A 20,187-nucleotide genomic window follows, 5' to 3' on the forward strand; every position below is an offset into this window, starting at 1 on the left:
TAATTGCATGATGTAATTTGATATAAAAACACCGGCTCAGATGACAGGTTTTAGTGATAGCGTATAAACAAACAAGGCCAAGATCAATCATTTCAAAACTTTTTTCCAACCGTATCAGATTTCAAATGCAGAAAAATGTTTTTCTACAGAGGGGGAGGAAGGAAACAAAACTGGGAAAATGTGGTTGTACAGGAGTGCACACCTAACAAGGGAAGTGGCAATATTCAGGATTAGCCTATCACATTCAAACTCACGTTAAAAACAGTCATCATATGCACACAATGTATAAAATACAAGTCAAGTTCAGATGTTCTCATAGGCTTTTTCTGACATTTTTGTTGCTGCATCTTACAACACAAACCATGGCTGGCAGAGAGCTTCCACAACAGATGAGTCCAACTGTGCAAGGTGTTAGTCAGAAGATGGCTATAAAACAATTTTTAAGATATTGAAATTTCCATGGAACACAGTGAAATCGCTCATAACCAAGTGAAGAAATTATAGCACAACAATGGCATGACAAAGAGCAACAGGTCTCTCCACAATCATAATAACGAGAAGAAAAGTGGAAGATGCCGACAGTTAATTTTAAATTATCTCACAGCTGCTCAATTTCCATGGTCCTCCGTGCAACTGATAGCTTTAAGTTTAAACTGTTTCGTAAGCGCGTCTTTTTATAAGTGCCATTTTCGAGATGTTTTGTCCAACGCACGTACCGGCACCTACTGGGTGTACGTTTTCACACCCACCTTTCCCACTTTTAACATCTGCATGCCGTCCTCAGTTACGCCTGCTTTTCCTGTATATAAGCAACGTGTCGGCACACAACAGCCTTCAGATTTTGAAACTCCGTGCATCCACAAGGACACCTGCATTATTGGGTGCCCCATCCATTTTGGGGCCTTAGTCAAAATAGCGGGAATGACGAACATAAATACCAGTCAGTGTTAGCACAGAACCTTCAGGCTACTGCTAGAAATCCAAAGATGAACTAACTTTCAGCACGACAAAAGCTCAAAGCAAACATCAAAATTAACTCAACCATAGCTTTACCACAAGAGTATTAAGGTTTTGGAATTTGCCAGCTAGAGTCCAGAGCTGAATGTGATCCGGCATCTGAGGGTTGATCTGATAAGGGCTGTGCACACAAGGTTCCCATCACAATCGAACATACAGTATTGGGAGCATTGTAGCAAAGAGCAACGGGCAAATACTGCCACCTAAAAATGTGCCACAGTGACATTTCCAGCCAAAAAGGGTGATTAACATAAATAAACATTAAGGGTGTGCATGTTTAGAAGCAGGTTTTGTTTTTTACTTCTTGCTTTTCACCTTAGAATATTTTAATTTGTGTTTCACTTCAGTTATAGGGTTCTAAGTCACATTCGGGGGCTGAAATGAGATGAAGCCTTTGCGGCTCCAACGCTAGCGGAGAACAACGTTGGCAGCTAGTGGAAGCCTACGGATTATTTTTCAAAGGCCGTTTTAAGATGTAAATGACTCTGCACATTTTGGATACTGACAGCTGTTGCTCCTACTGATGACTTTTTCGCAACGCAGGCTTACTCAAGTGTGTTTTATCAGTCAAAAACCAGTACAGTGGTCCTGGCTGAAAGACTGAAATCTATAGGGGGAGATTTATTTAAATATGGAAATCAAATCTGAAAAATAATTGATTTCGTAACTTTATATGAACACGAGTTAAAGGCATTTGTATATTCATGATTTAACGTACGTTTCTGTTAAATCAATAAAATGCGTTTTAAAAAATGAGATTTGACTAAAATCTCAATGTTTCGAGCGAAAAATAGTGTACTGATATGGCAGTGAAAATTAAGAATAAAATGCGATTATCTAAAAAATTAAAACCATTTGGTTGTCCATAATTAAGTGGAACACCCGGTTATTCAGTAAAGGTTTCAATAGGAGGTCCGAATATCAAAAAATTCGATAGCTGCAGCCCTAGTCACATTAACGGTGCAAACAACTCTGAAACGATCCATCTTACTTCACTCATTTATATCAGAAAAACCTGGAATATGAAAAAGGGTGCGAATCAAGAACCACAAGCACTCAATTTATCTAAGCTCTTAAGACCCGACAGCCCAAGTCTCAAATTCACATCCTTTTACGCATCGCTGCAAATTTTGTGCAGCGATGCGTTTCATCTTGAAACACCAAAAATACAAACTGTCTTCACTTTTAAAAATGTTGAGATATTGCAAAGATTTTTTGTTACCAATCTTCCTTTTAAAATGAATGAAATAATATTTGAACCATTTTTACTGGCACCTGATTTCAAAACTAATTATTCAATTTGTTGTGTATATGTATGTATATGTAATATAAGGCAATATTATCTGGTTTCACAGTCATAACAGCCTTCCAAAGGAAACCAAAACAACAATGAATAATGAGAGAAGGGCCTTGGTCAGGGAGGTACCAATGACCTAAAGCTCACCGAGCCAGAGCTCGAGCATCCCTCAGTGGGAGGAGGACAATGTCCCAGGAAGACATCCATCTCTGTAGCAAGCCATATTGATCTGGCCTGTATGGTACACTGGCCAGAATAAGGGAGGGATGCTGGGGGTAGTAACCCTATTGTATTTTAATTATTTTTTGTCATGTGGTTACATCAAGTTTCACCTTCCCACTCTTAAAATTATTTTCTGGGACTTCTTCCGGGACATACCGTACTTTCACGACTATAAGGCGCCATTAAGTCTTTAATTTTCTCCAAAATGGACAGGGACGCCTTATAATGCGGAGCGTCTAGTGTATGCGCCGAGTTCCAAAGCCTGACTTAGAGCACCTCCGGCCGACACGCTGTTTATATAGAGAAAAGGCGGAGTGAGTGACATGTAAGAGGACGCTAAAGGCACGTCCCGAGCAGGTACCAGTCGCCAATGAGTGATGGGTGGGCGTGTAAGAAGACGCTACAGGCACGCCCCAGGTACCAGTCGCGTGAGTACATTGTAAAATGGCGAAATAAAGTACAACCAAACTCAGTTTTGCTTCAGTTGCTTTTTTAAAAACGTGTTTTTAGGGTGCGTGCGTGCATGTATGTTTAAGCTGGCATATGTTTTACCATGCCTGGCTGCGCCCAATAATACTGTGCGTTTTGTGTATGTGTCAAATACAGAAAGAGATACAAATACAGAAACTTAATGAGACTGCGCCCAACAACACGGTGCGCTGAATGGTCGTGAAAATATGGTAATCTACTACGGTATGAGTGAAGTTATTACAACAGACACTAATAAATTACACCAGCAAGCTGTGGATTAGTGTTATTTTCTACAATTGTACCATATACATTTGGACAGAATTATTTCAATGCTACCTAATACCATTCCAAATTGCCCCCCCAACCAAAACAAAAACAAACAGAAAAAACTTAACAGCTCTCTCAGAGGTGTGAACCCATTACAATAAGACCAGCTAAAAATGCCATGGAAAAAAAACAAATCTGAGCTCTGCTCTCTGCATATAAACAGTATTTCCATAGCACTGAATTTATAGTGAAGTATTTTTCATTCACATATTTTCTGTTTCTGGAGAATAGAGCAAGTATGAAAAACTGAGTGAAACCTGGCCAATTAAGACTACCTGTTAACTGTCGAAGCCATCATGGTCGCTATGGCTCTTCTGAAACCAGAGATATTTCCTCTCAGAGTGCAACACCAAAAGTGATGGTGTACCCACTCCAGTTCTGTCACTCAACAGAGAAGACATGAATGGAGAAAAACCTCACACTCGATATATTCAATTTGCAGTGCTCATGTGCACAGGCGCACCGCCAACATGCACCACTAGTTATGGTATAGATTCATGTGTACTAAATTAGACCACCGTTACCTGTGTACAACTGTTTAAATGCTTAAGAGTAGAAAAAGGTAAAAACAATTGGCAATTATCGTTCATTTGGCCAATGTTTGAAAGGCCATAATAAGCAAATTTAATATGGCCACCGATTTAATCGATCAGATACTAATTTCATATACGCAAATAGAGTTAAGCCGTTTCAGAATTTTTAATTTCCCCCTTAAATCACTGTAGTTTAGAATGCTGTAAAACTCGGAAAACCCCAATAGCTGGCCTTTTTGCAAACAGTACTGTATGCTTTCGGAAATGGCATCAAATTGTGGAGTTGTGGATATTTTGGTCTTGAGGTACCCATGATTAAATGTAAACAAGGCTATGTAGTGACGCAGTGAAAGGACATGGGGCTTCACAGGGAAATGTGAAGACCACAAAACCAAGCTAACACTATAATAAGCTCTAGCACAGTTGCAGAGAATCACACACACACTCACAAGTGCAGCCGATGTAAACAGGTTGCAACTGGTGGACAAACCAAGGGCGCAAAGTGCTATGTGGTAGTATTTTGGCTTAAAACTAGTTTGCAAGGTGAAGCAATTAACGCTAACGCACCAAAGTGTAAACGGTGCTTTAAAATGCGTTTGTCTTAAGACGGAAACACCATCAAGCTAGACATTACTTGAAGGACAAGCAGACCTGCACACTGAACTCGGGGAATGACAGGCTGGCCTATCTTTCCAGACAATAATAAGATAAGATATCCTTTATTTGTCCCACACTGGGGAAATTTGCAGCCTCCAACAGCAAGAATGTGGGTAGAAAGAAGAAAAAACAAAAACACAGTTCAATTAAGTGCAATATAAATACAAAATTGATAAATCGCAGTAGCAAAAATGTGCTACTTTTTTCATAAGCTTTGACCCCTGCGGCTTGAAATGTGAAGACAATTCCTTAATCATAATATTGACAGCAAAATCCTGAGTCAAGACTAGATCATTTACGCCAAAAGAATCCGCGCCTCAATAGAACAAGAGGGAAGAGGGTGAGGAGACAATGTTGAAAGAAAAGTAAAAGATTTTACTGCTACAGTTGCTTTGATTTAAAAATTTTTTTTGGTTCCCATTCCTCCAAAGTAATAGTTTTATTTATTTTCTCTATTGACTGTTCTCCAAAAATCTCAGCCTAGTATGGCATAAGCGAAATTGGCAAGCAAGAATTACTAAGAATTACAGAGACACAGCAAAATCAGGAGCACTATGAAAGTATTGTGTGGCTACCATTGCAATTTTCAATGGTCTTCCCACTTGTATCGCTTTGACTCTGTCACCTCAATCGCCTGCTGATGAAGTGGCATCAGGAGATAGGGGAGACCCTTGCAACACGCCATGAAGTCATCAGCGGGACTCACTGATGACTTGCTATGATCAATCAACATGAAACCATCGCTTACAAAAAGGATCACATGAAAAGCTCCAGTTTTTCTGGGTAACCCTTAAATTAACCCCAACAGGGGAACTGTTCGACTATGGCGTCTTTGTCACAACTAATTAGATAGGTAACTTGACATAGTCTGTTGTGTCGCTGTGATTTTTACCATCTATCTGCACTCTGGTACACATATCTACTTGGAACCAATTAAGACTGTGAGTCAATGAGTATAAAGAATAGGAACCTTTTTCTGATGCGTTAGACCTTTCGCAATTCTACCAGAAACATTTTAATGCTTTGAGAATATGCAGTCTTCTGGTAGTTATTTTTTGCATAGCGAGCTTAAAGATAAACAAACCAGGCAAAGGTTCCTTCAGAACCTTTCAACCCTTTTCTCTTTTACTTGAAGACAAAAGGAACAAAATCTTTTAGAATTAAAAAAAAGGGACCGAGCATTATCACTAATTGCAACCTGGGAATTCATGTAGGTGTCCTTTTACACAACAAAATGTACATATAAATGATAAAATATAAAAAAATATATATTTTTTATGTTTAATGTCTTTCCCTCACAGATTAAAATTAGTAAATGGTTGTTGCTATGGTCATCGTGGTATTGCATGAAATTGACAATGTTATGTCACGGCACTACCCTGACATTTGATCCTCTCCTCTTTCATCTATAACTGCTTCAGAGAACAAAGTGTATGCAGAAAAGTGGTGAAGATTGCGCGACTGTCTGTGTCCTATGTGTTGTGTTATTTTGACTTCAAAATGGGGCCGCGTGAGTGGCTGCCTTTCCAGCAGCTCCTATATTTTGTTGTTCTACTTCTTCCTTTCATAACTTTGCTGCTGTGAATCTGGAATTTATCCATTGCGAGAATAATAAAGGTTTTCTTATCTTATCCTGAAGACAACTAATAATGTACTTTCCATCCGCGGGCTTGAGTCAAGATACATTTAAAATTCTTAATATTTAGATTGCAAAGTTGACACGCGGTTTAAAACGTAGACCTCTCCAATGAAATGAATTTGTCTTACCTTGTTACAATGCCGGCCGATGCCCATGAGAAAGTTGTCTGGTTTGATATCTCTGTGGATGAAGTTCTTTGTGTGCACATATTCAATTCTGCTGATCATCTAAAACAAAAAGGGCACCGAATCATTACACAAGATGCTCCTCAATAATGGCAGGTTTCAACGATTTATGACTACGGTAGTTTATTAATTTAGACACTTTTACTCACTAGTACAGCTGGAAAAAACAACCATGCACTAAACAAAGGCAAAATCTGAATGTTAGCCTGGTCAAAGCATGTAAACAGCACATCTTCCCTTTCTATATCACCAACATAATCGATCCAAAAATCTAGGACAAACTAAATGGATTAAATTTAATCTCATGGCCTCCATTTTTCGCGTTCATTATTTTAATTGTATTGCATCACATTGCGTAATGTGATATTTTTGGATGATTAAACAGAGAGGGTGAAATTAACCCATGGAAATTGTTGTTTAAAAAATTAACACATCAGGGGTGTTAAACCCACACTGTGCAGGGCAGCGAACGCCATTTTATTGTCTGAAATGTTTTAGGTGCTGCAATTCCAAACAAATATAAGTTCTACCCTAAATTTAGCATTCTTGCATCAAAAATATAAGGCATGAAATAATATAAGCCTTTGTGCAACTTCATTTGAGCAGCTAGTATTTTAGCATGCAACATAATACAGCAAGTTCATAGCTGTACGTTTGAGCTTAAACCAGCAAACTAGGAAATAAGAAAACTATTCAGGAGGACACATTTTGGAAGTGTAAAAGGCTCTAAAATGAAAACACTTTGACAAGACATAGTTGAAATAATAAATTTAGATGATTTACACCTTTTAGTTGGTGAAAAACATTGAAAATAATTTGTGGTAAATATTAGTCGGCTAACTTGAGCTGTCAACTGATTTCCAAATCAGCTTCCTAACATTTGGCAGTAGTTTTGCCGCATAACTGTCGGCCCATTCTCGGTTTTTACGTCACATTTTATGTTGCAAAAAGGAATGCAAAACCACTTATTTTGAGACTTGATAATACTGGAAATGTGCCACCAGAAAAGTTCCGTTTACATTGGAGCTAACTAGTGACACCAAAACGGGAAGCACTTATAGTTTCAGTCTGGCAAAAAAAAAAAAATAATAAAATAAAAAAATGACGCCTGCTCGCAACCAGATGAGAATGAGAACGCATACATGAATGTGAAAGTAAACAGGAAGGGATTTTAATTTACATTTACCTCTCGGTACCACAGACTGCAATGATATTATCCCACACTGTAACACTGGAAACACTCAGCTGACCAAATGTATGGCCATTGACAGATACCTGGTAGCGATTAGATGTGCATGAGAATGACAATGAATGTCATTGGCCAGAATTTGAATGAAAGAAGGAAAATTGAAAAGCCAACGTCCATCCATAGGTAACGCATGCGGCATTACACAGTGAGTTGTTCATTTTTTAGAAAATTAGAGGATTTTCAGCGCAACTTCTGATCAAAAAAATACGGTAATCAAAATTTTAGAGAAGGTCTAAATAAGGTCATTTACAGTGCAATTTAGGATCATTCTGAAATTTTACACTAAAGCTGACTATCTCCGGCTTGTTGTTTGTAATGAATGTATTCTGCAAGGATTGGCTACCTGGTCTGCAAGCATAAGGACTGTCTTCATGGTGAAGCGTCGAGAGCAGAAGTTGAACAAGTCCTCGAGGCTGGGGCCAAGCAGGTCCATGACTAGGACATTGTAGTCCTTCTCTTGGCCATACCATCTATATGAGAAACAATTCATCAGGGTAAGTTTTAGGTCACGGCTCACATTTTGCAATGAGTACTTGAACACAAAGCTGCTCATCTAACACCAACTTTCAGGGTTTCTGGTGACCATTTTGCACTAAAGAGGAAGACATTAATATTGCGTGGTTTGTCATAAAACAGTACATATTGGTCAAGACAATATATCAGAAAAAAAGACCAGCATCTTCTTTTTTCCAGTTCGTTTGAAACAATTGTGCTGTTCTTTTGGAAGTACTAAAATAGAAAAAAATTCTCAACGTTTAGCAAAGCTGTTGTTTCACTCCTACTAATTGTGCAATCATTTTTTTAAGTGATTCGTCCTTACAAGCCGGGACCGGTCTTGATCGAAAATTGTGAGTCAGAGACCGAGACAAGACTGAGAAAAATGCCTTCAATTCCTAGACCAGGGGTGCCCATTAGGTAGATCCTGATCTACCGGTAGATCTAAGACAGGTCCCAAGTAGATCTGAGGAGTGTCGAGGAGAAAAAAAACAACAACCATTTGCGTGTCTTTGTACATGTTAGAAATATATATTTTTTGTGTTAATGTACGCTGCATACAAATCATCCAATCAGTCTCATTTTCACCAAAAATAAATAAATAAATAAATAAATATAAATGGAATACAGCAGGTAAATCTTGAATTTATGGTGGCGCGTGATTACGTCACCGGAAGTTGTTCGCGCTCAGCAGTCTGCAATTGCAGCTTGTAATGAGAGCTGTTGCGCTCCATCTTTTATCGTCATTATTCTCATTCAGAGTTTGCTTTGTGTACAATTCACCGAGGGCAGGGGCAAAGAATAGGAATCTAGGAGGGCCCAGGGAAACACTAACACTGTATGTGTGAGCTACGATAGTTAGCCGAACCCACTCGCAGGACCGGCCCGTGGGCCACATGTTTGACACCCCTCTTCACATAAGAAAATGACTGAGCACTGAAATCTTTGGGGTCATGCCTTTGTTTAAAATGTGTGCATTGTTCAAAGGTCACTCACGCCTCAGTAAATAATTAACAGTAAAAAAAATTATTCTTTAAACATTACATTTAAATATATACACACAGTAAAACACTCCTGGGTGGAGTCCTGCTCTAACGTTCCTGACAGAATTTAAAACATTGGAATATTAGGATAAATTGCTCAGGGAGGGAGAAAAGAAAGGAAATGAAGAGATCTTTTCACTCTCTCAATACAGATAGCACTGTACGTCATGTATGTGTTGTGTTAATATTTGTTGAATGTTGTTTAAAAAAATTGAGCCCAAGGCTTTTCATATTTTATTTCTATTTAACCAAGAAAAATTGTTATCGTGACAGGCCTACCAATAAGTAATGAAAATACAGTACACAGAGTAAAATGAAATATCTACTGTGAAAACACGTTAGTCTGTGCGTAACTTGAGCTCTTGATTAGGGGAATATTGATTAGATAACTTGGAAATCAGCCTTTATGAAGCCAAAGGACCAATTTTATGTGAGAAAAATATCACAAATAAAGCGAAACTAAAAATTGAAACTAAGGTTTGCTGTTATTAGGCCGGTCACATCGACAATTTGGAGAAGATATATTGTCCCAGAAACTATCATGATAAATGATAGTCTCGTCTTTTTTTAATCCCACTGATAGAGTGCTGCACAAAAATAATTCAATTACATCCTCCTGAAATCAATTTAAATACATTTGTGACTAAACTGGGCATAGGAAAATCATTTAATTCAATACAATAAGCAAACTTTTATATGCACATTGATAAAGTGTTGCATAAACGTATAGGGGTAAGTGAGCTGAAACCACCTCATCGTGCCAGCATTGGATACAGACTTGTTCCGCACTCTGGTGTGCTTAATGAATGTTCCCAGAACCGATGGTGCAAGAAAAGTGATTAAATAGTACAAAAAGAGCACTGCAGAGGTTAGCTGCGCCCATGGTGGCGCCCTATATAATGCTACATGGCCAATATTACTGCGGCTTAATGATAAATGATTAAAAGATCTGATTGGACACATATGAATACAATTGTTTAAACAGGTTTCAGAAGCCGTTCCAAAGTGGTTGTGCACGTGCCAAATGCACACAGCGGCGAGCAGGCAGACTGACAGAGGGGGCAACAAGACAGCACAAGTGAATGTTCATGATGTATGTAAACAAACATACGTACAAATGACCATTTATAGAGTCTGGGGAAAAAACATTGTCTATTTGTTCTCATCAAGCAGCAAGTCAATGCAGTAATTATCATTACAGGCCTATTTTTACATGAAAATGGACAGTACCACTAAAATGTTTGTGGTCCTGCCTTTATTTAAAAAGATACACGTGTGTGCATGTAATGTGCATTGTTGAAAAGTCACAACTAAGTAAATCCACAGCATTACTATTCAGAACAATCACCATCATAGCCGGAGCAAGTTGAAATTCATATACAGAACAATTGGCATCTATGTCATTGTATCAACTGAACCACACACTTAAAATCAAGCCGTAAACAAATCCTGCACACTTTCTTTGAACATTTAATGCAGGGGTGTCCAAACTTTTTGCCAAGGGGGCCAGATTTTATGTGGTAAAATGTCGGGGGGCCGACCTTGGCTGACATTCTTTATATAGAACAACAATATTGTTCAACAAATTTTAGTAAGCCAGTCTGTTTCACATTTCCATTTTTATTTTAATTTCAACAATCTTAAGAATTTCTTTTGGTTCATTTGAAACAGGTATATCACATGCAACTGCTTATTCACTTGACTTTTTCTTAAACAGAAGTCTCCTGAGTGCAAATTGATTGATTTGAAACATAAAATGTATCACCATGACTTTTCAATAGTCACAAAACCTTTGACTCGAATAACAGGGAAATGAACAAGCAATACACATATCCACAACTGCAAGGATCATTTGAAATATGACATATCAGTCAATATAAACACGGAGTCATGTCTTGTTAACTCGTGAGTGATGCCACCTAGTGTCTAAATGCTATTACTCATTTAGTGAATGCTATTACTCATTTAGCCACTAGAGGGAAGCAGTACTCTATGAAACATCACTCGCCAGTCTAGAGACCTCAGTCAATGCAACACGTGTTCCATTGCGCCCAACCTGCGGGCCAGACGGCACTGATTTTATGACAGGGGCCGAGGGCCGGATGAAATTCGACCGCGGGCCGGATTTGGCCCGCGGGCCGGACTTTGGACATCACTGATTTAATGGATGATGCAATGTTGTATAAAGGCTAGACGAGTTGTCAAAATGTTATCAATATTTCGATTTTAGCTTCTCTCGATCTTTAAAACGTTCTAATTGACGAAAAACGATTAAGCTTGGTGTGTTTAAAAGTTCCCAACATGAAAGTACCCTGAATGCACAGTGTTTCTTATGTGGCAAGCATATTGCATATGAAATTCTGCTGTCACTAAGCACCCTTTAAGTAGGTTAACGCCAACCCAATTGGAGTTTATCATAAAATTGAACACATCCAAAGTACCGTATTTTCACGACTATTCGACGCATCGTACTAATGGCCGCAGTCTCATTAATGGGTGACATTTCTGTATTTTACACATACACAGGACGCACCGTACGAATGGCCGCAGTTTTACAGTGGTAAAACATACGCCAGCTTAAACATACGGCATGCATGCGCGCACTCTAACACGTTAGCTTGAAGCATACGGTAGCATGCCAAGACATACAGATAAGATAAAAACACGTTTTTAAAAAGGCAACGAAACCAGAACTGAGTTCGGGTGTATTTTATTTAGCCATCGTACAATGTTCTCACGTTTTCGATCAATCATCACCCAGAAATCCATCAAAGTCCTCATCCTCTGTATCAGAAGCAGAGGACTGCACATCTCAGTTGTCATTGAATGCATCACATGCTAGTGTGAGTTGCTACGCATTGCCGAGCGGAAAGAAGGAGTAGTAACAGCAAAGTCAACATTTCTCTCGTGTGAAGCTTTCCCACATTTGAAAGTAAAGAACAGAGCGAAACATGGTGGCAGCGCGTGTGTGTGCGTAGAAAGAATTGAACAATTGTGCAAGTACCGTAATCCATCAAAAACGCCGCGTTCCCTCTCGTTGTTGCGTATTGTGGCGTAACTCGCCAAGCGCTGCCTCTCACTCTTTGTAAAGTTGTGTTTGCCACCGATCATCCATTGTTCCCATGCCGTTCGCAACTTTACTTTGAACGCCCGGTTGATGCCAATGTCCAGCGGTTGGAGTTCTTTAGTCAAGCTTCCGGGAATAACGGCAAGCTCAGAGTTCATTTGCTTGACTTGTTTTTTCACCGCTGCTGTGAGATGGGCACGCATGCCAAAAGCATAACCGGTGGCTTTAAGTTTGAACTGAGCTTCGTAGGCGTGTCTTTTTGTCGAATTTATTTTCAGGGGTTCTTAGAAACCAAAACCGGAGTTGTTTTGCAACAATGCACATTGCCACACTCTATACAAGTGTTGGTACTGGCTTGAGGCGTCCCTTTAGCGTACTTACACGCCCACCCTTCACCATTGGCGGACTAGCTTGCCTGTCCTCTCTCTCCCTCTCCCTCTCCATATATGTATATATACACGCCCACCCTTCCCTGATTGGCCGACTTCTTTCCCGCATGCCTGGCCACAGTCACTTCCGCCTTTTCTCTATATAAACAGCGTGTCGGCTGTCAGTCAGAGTTTGGAACTCAGCGCTTATAAAGGACGCTCCGCACCATAAGGCGTCCTGTCCATTTTGGAGAAAATTTAAGACTTTTAATGGCGCCTTATAGTCGTGAAAATACGGTAACTACACACCGGGTACAGTATTTGAATACGAAACATGCTTAGTTTTTTTAAACATTGCTAGCGTGAATGCTGAAGTCATTGGAGCATCCAATTCAAATGCTAATGGCATTAGCATTGAGTTAGGGAGTGCAAGTCCTTTCAAATAATGCAAACACACCAATACAGAGGATACACATGCAATGTTAAGATAACACTACTCAAAGGATACCACATCTCTGAAAAACTTGTTATACTAATAGAGTTGAATGTCAACTTTCTTCTGTTCTCATTTTTAGCAGGGATGCACGATGATTATGGAAGCCATAATTATCGGCTTGATATTGGGGAAAAAATTTGGTCAATTGTGAAAGCCGCATTAAAGCACAATAATGTAGAACCAGCCGAAGCCTCCTCAACTCTAAAAACAGTATTGATTCTAAATATTGAAATTTGGGGTAAATATTTTCTGGAGCGCGCAGTCCAATTCACTTGAATGAGAGCCATGGCCGAGGCATCCTTCGGTGTAGCCCGGCCCGAGAGCTTTGCCCCGCCACCCCCCGGGTGCCTTTTCCTATTTAAGTGCACTTTTACATTCATTGCTCGATACTTCAATAGTGTGGATTTAATCAACATTGGAGAACAGTACAAATTGACAAGTTCCGGCGACTATTCGCTGCACTTTGAACTTCGCGGACGAGAAGTCGCATGACCGCAATGGATTGTTGTCAAGTCTGGCAGGCGCCGGAGTCGGCAAAAGCAGCGTGAAAACAAGAGGGCCAGCGGAGCTTCAACGCACTTTTCAACATCTTGGACGAGATAGCTATTCAGCAAGGGATCTCTGTGGCTGTTGTTGGGTCTAGTTTGCGACGGAAGCAACGTAAAGAAAAGCAGGGCAGCCGAACAGAGCGATATCACTCAGCTAAATGTTTCTGAAATTTGATGGATAGGAAATACCATGACACTGCACGGTGTCCTACTCTACTTGTTAGAATACATACAGCCACGGCTTGTTGAGAGTGCAGCTTTGATGAGGGATATTGTTAAACATTTTAGTCTGTGACACAGTCTTCACATAGGCCTGTCACTATGTCAACTTAAAGTACCGTATTTTCACGACTATTCGACGCATCGTACTAATGGCCGCAGTCTCATTAATGCGTGACATTTCTGTATTTTACACATACACAGGACGCATCGTACGAATAGCCGCAGTTTTACAGTGGTAAAACATACGCCAGCTTAAACATACGGCATGCATGCGCGCACTCTAACACGTTAGCTTGAAGCATACGGTAGCATGCCAAGACATACAGATAAGATAAAAACACGTTTTTAAAAAGGCAACGAAAGCAGAACTGAGTTCGGGTGTATTTTATTTAGCCATCGTACAATGTTCTCACGTTTTCGATCAATCATCACCCAGAAATCCATCAAAGTCCTCATCCTCTGTATCAGAAGCAGAGGACTGCACATCTCAGTTGTCATTGAATGCATCACATGCTAGTGTGAGTTGCTACGCATTGCCGAGCGGAAAGAAGGAGTAGCAACAGCAAAGTCAACATTTCTCTCGTGTGAAGCTTTCCCACATTTGAAAGTAAAGAACATAGCGAAACATGGTGGCAGTGCGTGTGTGTGTAGAAAGAATTGAACAATTGTGCAAGTACCGTAATCCATCAAAAACGCCGCGTTCCCTCTCGTTGTTGCGTATTGTGGCGTAACTCGCCCAGCGCTGCCTCTCACTCTTTGTAAAGTTGTGTTTGCCATCGATCATTGTTCCCATGCTGTTCGCAACTTTACTTTGAACGCCCGGTTGATGCCAATGTCCAGCGGTTGGAGTTCTTTAGTCAAGCCTCCGGGAATAACGGCAAGCTCAGAGTTCATTTGCTTGACTTGATTTTTCACCGCTGCTGTGAGATGGTCACGCATGCCAAAAGCATAACCGGTGGCTTTAAGTTTTAACTGAGCTTCGTATGCATGTCTCTTTGTCGAATTTATTTTCAGGGGTTCTTAGAAACCAAAACCGGAGTTGTTTTGCAACAATGCACATTGCCACACGCTATACAAGTGTTGGTACTGGCTTGAGGCGTCCACGTACACGCCCACCCTTCACCATTGGCGGACTAGCTTGTCTGTCCTCTCTCTCCCTCGCCATATATGTATATATACACGCCCACCCTTCCCTGATTGGCCGACTTCTTTCACAGTCACTTCCGCCTTTTCTCTATATAAACGGCGTGTCGGCTGTCAGTCAGATTTTGGAACTCAGCGCATATAAAGGACGCTCCGCACCATAAGGCGTCCTGTCCATTTTGGAGAAAATTTAAGACTTTTAATGGCGCCTTATAGTCGTGAAAATACGGTAATTAAGACACAATCGTTTTTTTAAGGACACAATAAATGGTCATTTGCACGCGTATTTGTTTGCATACATCAACATTCACTAAGGCTGCTTCCCTTTGCTGTCTGTCAACTGACTTGTTTGCTTCTGTGGGAGTCGGTACTCAAGCGTGCACACGCATCTACGATGCCCTTTTCGTACTATTGCTTTGCTTTTGGTTTTGGTTTTACAATATTAATTGTACGTAAAACAATAGTGGGGGTGGTAAGAAACGGCGGCCAACTTTATTAATAGTTACTATAACCATCAGAGCTTTTGAGATCGCTCATCTCACCATCTGAAGTGACAACAGTTCAGAAAGTAGCAAAACATGCGACCGTACATTGCCACCGACAAGTTTTTTTTTTATATCATCACCTGACCCCACTAGATTGAGAGGCAGGCTTGAAATGCTTTACTCTTTCATACAACAACAATCGATTGGTTAACATATCGGCCATACAAACCAGGAAATTAGTTATCAGTATCTGTTGAAATTTCTCATATCGTTCATCACTCATTTTAAGCATGTACTTCATCCATACACAGCAACACAGTGCCCACAAGAGGCCCAAGTATGCATGAACAGCGGTATTTGTTTATATTGCTCTTTTTTAGTTGCCATTAAGGTTATTTTAGTAGTCTTATTACTAACAATATGGTAATTGGACTTATTTTCTTGTGGTCCATTCAAGTTATATGTAAAAGTTGAGTTTTCAAGGATTTGAGGAATTTTCCAAGGATGTAAACATCCACGGACTTATTTGGTCATACAAACACACATTGCCACAAGATATGGTTTGAAATACAATTCCGGAGGTCCCACATTAGCCCAGTTAAACCCCAAGACTTGCGAAAATAAAATAAAAATGATCGAAAAGCTCAGGGTAATACTTGAGAATGAAAATTTAAAATTCAAGAGACTTGAATTTCACATGATATTTACATGGTCATGTCGTACTTTACAAAAGTGTTCAAGAATTAGGTTCAACACGCAGGGATGAATGGGCATGAGGCTATGATGATAGCCTTGAATAGTTGAGTTAGTTAATAGTAAGTTTCTCGATGAGTAATCATTTTTATCATTTGGCACTTCAACAAAAACAAATCGAGATTATTTTTCCCATAACTATCTAACCCTTGTCTCAAAAAAAAAAAGTCAAGGTGAAATCACTTAATTTCAACAACTTCTTCCGGTTGTATTCAGGACCCATCTGTTTACGGTCTGGCACAAGCTGTTCATGACAGATTGTAATGACTGCCAAACGCCTAAAATCACAACTAATACTAAAATGATACAGATGGAGATATGCCTTCAAATACCTGTTCAAATATCTCACATACTAGTTGTCCCTTCAGCTATCTCTATAATGGATAATCTTAATACTTTCAATTAAGAGACTAGTCACACAAACAACTTTTTTTATATGTAAACAATAGATGTTTATTCCATGAGTTTCTGTATTACATTCCAATGCATTATATTAGCTACTTTTTTTCAATCTCGACTGGAAAGTCTATTATCCAGTGTTCCCAACTCAGAAAAGTATCATCCAAGTATATTTATCAAATATTTATCTCCAGATCACCCGTGTAAGAGTCAGAAAACGGATGACCGCATTTATTACACTGAATTCTAACAACTTTGCATATCCTCACGACGATCAACTAAGTGCGAATGTGAGCCTTTATACCAGTCATGGCGACAATTATTATAAAATATAAAAACCACAGTGTAATGTAAAGTATAATCCTGTCAATGGTGACGCAACATAAACAATCAACGATGGGTTCAGGTTGTTGTCCCTGCTATGTACCGCCGCCATTTTCTAACCGAGGAGGGAGACATGTTGAGAGCGAGCACAACAAAAGAGGAGCGGCCATTTCCACACATAGCAGCTTTCGCTCGCCTCGAACAGCTGTTATTCACGACAAAACAACACAATCACCGGGTACACTTTCATGACCCGACTACTGTTACAAATGCAGAGAACAACCGACACGTGATTGCGAGGGAAAAATGAGTCATTTCCAAGGTTTGATTGTGAAATCATCTTTGGTAGAGTACACGAGCATGTATGTTAGGCAGACGGCCAGGCCTTGGACCTCCAGAACACCAATCTCATTATACTCCTCTAATGTATACTAATAAGAAATTTACAGGAGTGACGACTGCTGAATAAAGTATTAATTTACAAGGACAGCACAAGGAAATACGAATTTCCTTACCGTATGTGTGGAATCCCGACACCACCTTGTAGAATCTTGTACAGTTTACTTTCGTATAGCAACTGTGGATGCCTTGCTTTCTGTGACTCCAGTTTTACCGCTACCTCCTAGAGATGACACGGGACAGGTGACAATTACATTTTCAATCTTGTAATAAAAGTTAACTTTGATGACAGCCATTTCCATACTTGAAACAAATAGAAATAGGCTGGATTGCGCAGCGAGGTTACAGCTTCGGACAATTCAGCAAATCATGTTTAAAATCAACTGACGTTCTCCACCTTCAATGTTACGTTGACAAACAGTGTACGTATTCAATAGTTATGATCATTACCTCTCCATTTGTGACGTTGATGGCCAAATATATGTCGCCGAAAGACCCCGATCCAATTTTCCGGACAAGCTTGTATTTCCCACCGACAATAAATTCGGCTTTAGAGCCACTGCTGCTCGCCATAGTATCCACCAAACGATCGGCGTTCAATTTACTTCCAGAAATTCGGCTTTATGTTCTAACCAAATAGTCGGCAAAACATAAATGTAATCGTGATCCTTCCGGTGTCGGTGAATACGGACGAATGGGAGCTAAAATATGGCAACTAGGCTAATGCGCAAATTAGGGAAAATATATTCTACCATCCACAAAAGATCTTCGTTAAAATACGAATTCCTTTAGGAAACACTGTATGACGTAGAAGTCACAACGTATAATTCGCTGCAACTCCGAAAGATCGCACGGCCTTGTACGAGCAGCCAAAGCAGCTAGTAATGCCGAGGGTTGGCTAAACGCCTAGCGCTGTCGCAAGGACCGTCGCTTGGGAAAAAGAAAAAAACGACCTCCACGCTGAGGGTTAAAAAGCCAATACAGTTAACTCTTCGGACGATTATCTTTTTCTATCCGAACATTTCAGTCCTTGATATCTATCGGGCTAACTCGGGGTTCGCGACCATTTGTCCACAGCGCAACCCACTCATTCCGCCATTTTGTCTTCTCTTTCCTTTCTCTCTGGTTCCCGTGCGAGAGATATGCTTGAGTTTGATCACCATGGCGCATTCAGGTGCTGTCGGAAACAATGCAATTCTCTCCCACGGCGGATTTCTATGGGATTTATATGTGAGGGTAAGTGCTATTTCGAAATATTTATCATTTACAACCCGTTGGGGTAACAAATTAATCATCGGTACGGATTAAAATATGTTATACTAAGATGTGAAGTGTGATTTTCAAAATGTTTACATTCTGTTAATTTACACGCATATAGAAAGTTGGTTATTAATCTTGTTTGGATGCAAATGAAGGTAAAGTAAAACGAGATGTTTCAAGGCTTGTGAACTAATAAGCAAAGCATTCGATTTTACGGATAACTATGCTACAAAAAGAAAATTACACATCAAGTATTGGGAGTCTTGTTTGAAGTTTTTTCCCCAAAGGATTAAAACATTTTTTTGTTTCAATTAAAAAATAAAACTATGATTTATGGCTTGGAAAGCATAACCGCTCCAATGGCTCCACCTATTGGCACTGCTTATTTACTCCATCATCCCTGAGTGTAACTGTTGTGGAGCGAAAAGGTCCCTTCTTCAGTATATTAAAACTGAAGTTACTGAACGGAGGGATTTATTCGCTTGTTGTGTTAGATATAACCAGGGTAATGTTTAGTGTGGTATGTGGGGAAGTTTACATGGGTTCAGAGAAGAAACCTGTTCTTAATGGTGCATTCGAGAAGACATGATCATTTAATGTAAAAAGGTGAAAAATATACCCAGACAACAAGCCAAGAACAAGGTTTGATAGTTAAGGACATCAAACGTAAGATCCAACAATCCATTATCCAAACCGCTCTTCAAGAATTGCAAATTATTGATAGCATAAAATGACGTAATTTTCTTTTTTATACATCTAAAATACAGTGAAAAGTGGAAATCGGAAGTTCATTGTTTCTGTCACGATATAATTCATTCCTTTTCCGATTTTCCGATCCGCTTTATCCTCACAAGGGTCGCGGGGGGGGGGGGGGGGGGGAGTCAGTCCCAGCTATCTTGGGCTGTAGGCGGGGGACACTCTGAACCGGTTGCCAGCCAATAAAGTAGGTTGTGTCAAATTTAGTTTTAGATTTTGCACATTCAACATTATTAAGAATTTTTGTATGCATCGGTTTGATATATGACTACGAAATGTACTCTAATCACATATTATATACTATAATAGCACCACTATATACTGTACTATAATATGTGATTTGACAATGTATTACAACTGTGTCTTATATTGTCGTCCCACATCTTACAGATGAGTAACAAAAATATTAGTCTAATGTTCCCTTTTTGGTTAAATATTTGTTTTCATAGCTGTTTTTTTTAATCATTAATGGGCACACTCTTGTGTACCTCTTAGCCAATCAAGGACAGCTCCAAGCTATTTATATGTGCTAGGAGTGGGAAATGACACACCTGTTACCCATCAGCCACACAAAGGTATACACATCCAGAAGAAATGAAGTTTGTTGTGCTGCTCTGTTTTGTCCTGCTGTTCTCAGGTATGTTTTAATTAAAGTATTGTACAAATATTTGTTCATTAGTTTAGAACAATTATGTCAGGAAATGTATGGTATCGTATCGCCTGTCCAACATTATATTGTCTGTGTCCTCTGAACCCTGCAAGTAGTGGCTCTTTGCGCAAACGGTGATCCACATTTTCAAGATCGACTCATGGAGGTAGGGAATGTTTTTTT

General features: G+C 39.6%; 3 protein-coding genes and 1 long non-coding RNA gene across 8 annotated transcripts in view; 1 reads left to right on the forward strand and 3 right to left on the reverse strand.

The window, feature by feature from the left end:
• Positions 1 to 18,482, reverse strand: part of csnk1a1 (casein kinase 1, alpha 1) — a 48,283-nt gene extending 29,801 nt beyond the window's left edge. For 4 of the 5 annotated variants that reach the window (XM_052060032.1, XM_052060041.1, XM_052060014.1 and 1 more), the window contains exons 1-4: positions 17,790 to 18,482; positions 17,456 to 17,562; positions 7,941 to 8,067; positions 6,292 to 6,390 (exon numbers count right to left, since the gene is read on the reverse strand). In XM_052060032.1, coding sequence (XP_051915992.1) covers positions 6,292 to 6,390; positions 7,941 to 8,067; positions 17,456 to 17,562; positions 17,790 to 17,912 — 456 coding nt within the window. In that variant the 5' untranslated portion in view covers positions 17,913 to 18,482. The remainder of the gene's footprint in view (positions 1 to 6,291; positions 6,391 to 7,940; positions 8,068 to 17,455; positions 17,563 to 17,789) is intronic. The other variant, XM_052060049.1, reaches the window with a different exon arrangement.
• The window catches only part of tmem129 (transmembrane protein 129, E3 ubiquitin protein ligase), a 207,998-nt gene that overhangs the window by 105,079 nt on the left and 82,732 nt on the right, over positions 1 to 20,187 (reverse strand). The window lies entirely within an intron of this gene.
• The window catches only part of LOC127597905 (uncharacterized), a 126,678-nt gene that overhangs the window by 50,298 nt on the left and 56,193 nt on the right, over positions 1 to 20,187 (reverse strand). The gene's annotated exons all lie outside the window — the stretch shown is intronic.
• LOC127596497 (storkhead-box protein 2-like) overlaps positions 1 to 20,187 on the forward strand; it is a 148,639-nt gene that overhangs the window by 41,567 nt on the left and 86,885 nt on the right. The gene's annotated exons all lie outside the window — the stretch shown is intronic.

The sequence above is a fragment of the Hippocampus zosterae genome, chromosome 1 (genome assembly GCF_025434085.1).
Source record: "Hippocampus zosterae strain Florida chromosome 1, ASM2543408v3, whole genome shotgun sequence".
Classification (NCBI taxonomy): Eukaryota; Metazoa; Chordata; class Actinopteri; order Syngnathiformes; family Syngnathidae; genus Hippocampus; species Hippocampus zosterae.